Below are 3,560 nucleotides of genomic sequence, written 5' to 3' on the forward strand. Positions count from 1 at the left end.
TTAAACTACGTAACAATCGGAAGGTTCAACCAACCTTCCGTTGTTCATGATGTCGTTTAGAGGGAGTTCAACGCGCAGTGGGTAACACTGAAGCGTGATACTGAAAACCTTGGAGCTCTCCATACCAAACTTGTACCTAAACCTAGCATCCAACATGGCTCCAAAATCCATCCCACCATGAAAACGTTGCTGCACCGCGATTTCACTGGCCACCCAGTTAGGTATCTGCATGCCCGCCACCTCGAACCGGGCTCGGATCGGGGCATGGGTATGACCTCGGATCGAGAACGGCGGCGGTTCAACAACCACCGAGGAAATGGTAAAGTTGCCGAACCAGAGCGCTAGGGTTAGCCTCTCGTACGTGAGGGATAGTGCGATGTTAGGGTTTCTGAGAATACCTTCGACGTTAAACACGGCCGTTAATTCCTCCCGGGGTGTGATGTTGAATTTGTTGACAGTGAGGTAGGTTACTTTAACGGCAGGGGTGTGTGGAGAAAACACCATCCATATAACCATAAGTGTCAAAAGGAAGAGGAGGATGTTGGATGTGGCAGCGATGAGACGGAGGGAGTAGTCGGGGTCACAGTTTTCCCTAGGCATTGTAACAGTGACGGTGATGGAGATAGTTTTGTCATGAGAACATGCAATGTTTACCTATTTGAAGGGGATTTGTGAAGGCTTTAACTGGGAAATGGAAACTTGGGAGAGTGGAATTTGCTTCTTTAAGCGGAAAAGAGGGTGGCGACAGAGTTTGTGTAAACGTTAGTATATAAACATGAAACGTGAAAGAGACTATTGTTGCTAGGGCCAGCACAAGTTTTGAGTTCACCAATGTATTCACACGTTTTATGAGCTTGCGTGTTTTACTGTCTTCTACACCCCTTTTAAATGTAAACATATAAACAAAGTTAATATTACTATATTCTTTTAAAATGTATTTAAATAATAAGTAGTCAAATTCTTTCTTGAAATAAGAAGTATGAAGTGTCAATAAATTATGAAAAATTCAAATTTTATTATTGAATACGTAAAAAGTGAGATTGACAAATTAGTCTTTCAAATAATTTAAAGATAAATTAGTCTATAAACCTTAAAATTAATGTGAAATTGGTCCTCAAAAATTATAATTTATTGTCAAATTGATCTTCAAACATTATAATTTAATGACAAAATAAACTCATAAATTTAACAACATAATTAATTTGTTGCACATCTTATATATTCTAAGACTAAATCTGTATATTTTGTTTTTCAACGACTAACAACATACTTTTTGTGAACAGATTTCACTATTTACTCGTAATTAAGGATATGTTTGACAAAATTAACTGAAAATCTAGATGGAAGCTAAAAACTTAATTAGCTGGTAGCTAAAAAGTTAGTTGAAAGCTAAAAAATTATCTTATTGAATCATAAATTTTGATAAAATTATTTGTGAGAATAACTAAGAAATGTAAAATTACATAAAGGATAAAAAAATAAGAGTTTACATTAAAAGAGAAGATTAAAAAGGGAACCTAATAAATATTTAAGGATAAAAATGGAATAAATATAAAAAAAAAAAACTAGAAGCTACTATTTTAAAAAATATTAATTCAAGTAGAATATCAAAAAACATTAAAAACTACCGAAAAAACTCATATACTAATCAGTTAAACAAATTTTTTAACTAGTATAAAAAATTTAAAAATTAATTGAAATACTTTATGAAACATTCCCTAAATTAACAGCATTTAAGTTAGAATGAGACCAATAATCTTAGACAATAATTCCAAACCAACATAAAGCAACCTAAACCACCACTAACATCAATTGTAGCACCAACAACTTTTGGTTATTGAATGATTAATGTTTGTGTTGAATTATTTGAAATTCGTTAAAACTTGTTGAGTGAGATATTCTCGCTAATCAAGCAAGACTCTTTATTTCACAAAATGTTTAGAATTCACAAAGAACCTGCTAAGCGAGACACACAAATCTAGTTGAACCAGAAATGACAACTAAGTGAGAATGACAGTTGCTACTTCCTTTTGTTTTGGTTAATTAGTTCCCTAATGTTTAATTGATGGTTATTTTCTCTTTCCAATAATGAACATGACTAATGGTGAGATTAGCATAGAGGCTGAATATCCTATTGAACTTATGGAATTGCTTCACTACTACAAAAAGCAGTTTTAACATCGGCTTATTAACATCGGTTTTGTACAAAACCGATGTTAAGTTAGACGCGGTAGCATATTTGTAAATAAAGTATCCTTCTTAACATCGATTTTCCAAAAAACCGATGTTAATGCATACACGTTAACATCGGTTTTTTAAAAACCGATGTTAACTAATGATGTTAACTTCGATTTTTAAAAAACCGATGTTAACGTATAATATGTTAACATCGGTTTTCCAAAAAACCGATGTTAATGCGTACACATTAACATCGGTTTTTGAAAAACCGATGTTAACGTATCATACGTTAACATCGGTTTTCCAAAAAATCGATGTTAATATAAACTTTTTTTTAATTATTTTTATATTTTTTAAAAAATCATATATTGCGTTATTAATTATATTTTGATTAAAAAAATATAATAATTAAGAAACAATTATAAATTCAAAAGGTAAACATTTAAAAATTAAACTACATTTTTAAAATGAATTTCGTAATTTTAATTTTATTATTATTTAATCAACAAAATTTGACCAGACTTCGTCATATTTTTTATCATTTGAATAAGCAAAGTTTTTTCTTCACTGCTTAAATGACCAACATACAAATGGAGGTGAAATTTAATATTTTGGTTATTACCAAATGCATTGTGTTAAGAGTAAATAGTGGATGCTACTAAAAAAAAGAGTAAATAGTGAATGTTAATAATTTAATTTTTTACACTAATATTTAATAATAAATTATTATGTACAATTTTTTTTCTCATGTTAGTTATCCTAAAAATTGTAGTAATAATAAATTTTAACTAATGAATGATATAAAAAAATTAAATGGTTTCTTTATAGAAATTAAAATCTTGCGTAACTTTTTTTTGTTAAAGATCGGTCTACCGCAAATGTCCAAATGTAGTATGTGACTACTACCCAAGTAAGTGTAGGGTCGGATTGATTAATTTTTTTTATTCGTAAAAATTACGATATTTTTTGGTACACAAAGCTACGATATTTTCGTTCCTTCTTCTAATTTCAACCATAAAAAGAGAATTTTTATCATTATTTTTATAATTCTTTCTTTTATCAGAAAAAAATTATGGTTAATTCAAATTTCAATCAAACAATAATTAAGTCTAATTAATAATTATTTCTATTAAAAATTAAACTCGAATAATACTCAAATATTTTCATCTTGACTTTAATATATTAATTACTTAATTACAAAGAAAAAAAACTAGAAACATTATAATAAAATTATTTTCGACAAACTTTCGCATTAATTAAGAGTTACCAAGCTGGGAAGGTGATGCTGCATAGGACCAAACCAACGTTACAAGAGGACCCGATCAAACAACAGTTTCGTTTTATTTTTTAAATTTGATATCACCATAATTTAATTATCATTT

The 3,560-nt window shown here is 29.7% G+C and overlaps 1 protein-coding gene across 1 annotated transcript; it reads right to left on the reverse strand.

The window, feature by feature from the left end:
• On the reverse strand, positions 1–600 carry LOC102662886 (uncharacterized). Its single transcript, XM_006589803.1, has one exon. The coding sequence runs from the start codon at positions 598–600 to the stop codon at positions 1–3; it is 600 nt and encodes a 199-aa protein (XP_006589866.1).
• Positions 601–3,560: the final 2,960 nt, after the last annotated feature.

Source organism: Glycine max, chromosome 10, assembly GCF_000004515.6.
Source record: "Glycine max cultivar Williams 82 chromosome 10, Glycine_max_v4.0, whole genome shotgun sequence".
NCBI classification, from domain to species: domain Eukaryota; kingdom Viridiplantae; phylum Streptophyta; class Magnoliopsida; order Fabales; family Fabaceae; genus Glycine; species Glycine max.

Bases quoted from the DNA above. Each gene is read 5' to 3' on its own strand.
- LOC102662886 (XM_006589803.1), bottom strand. From the start codon at position 600: ATGCCTAGGGAAAACTGTGACCCCGACTACTCCCTCCGTCTCATCGCT.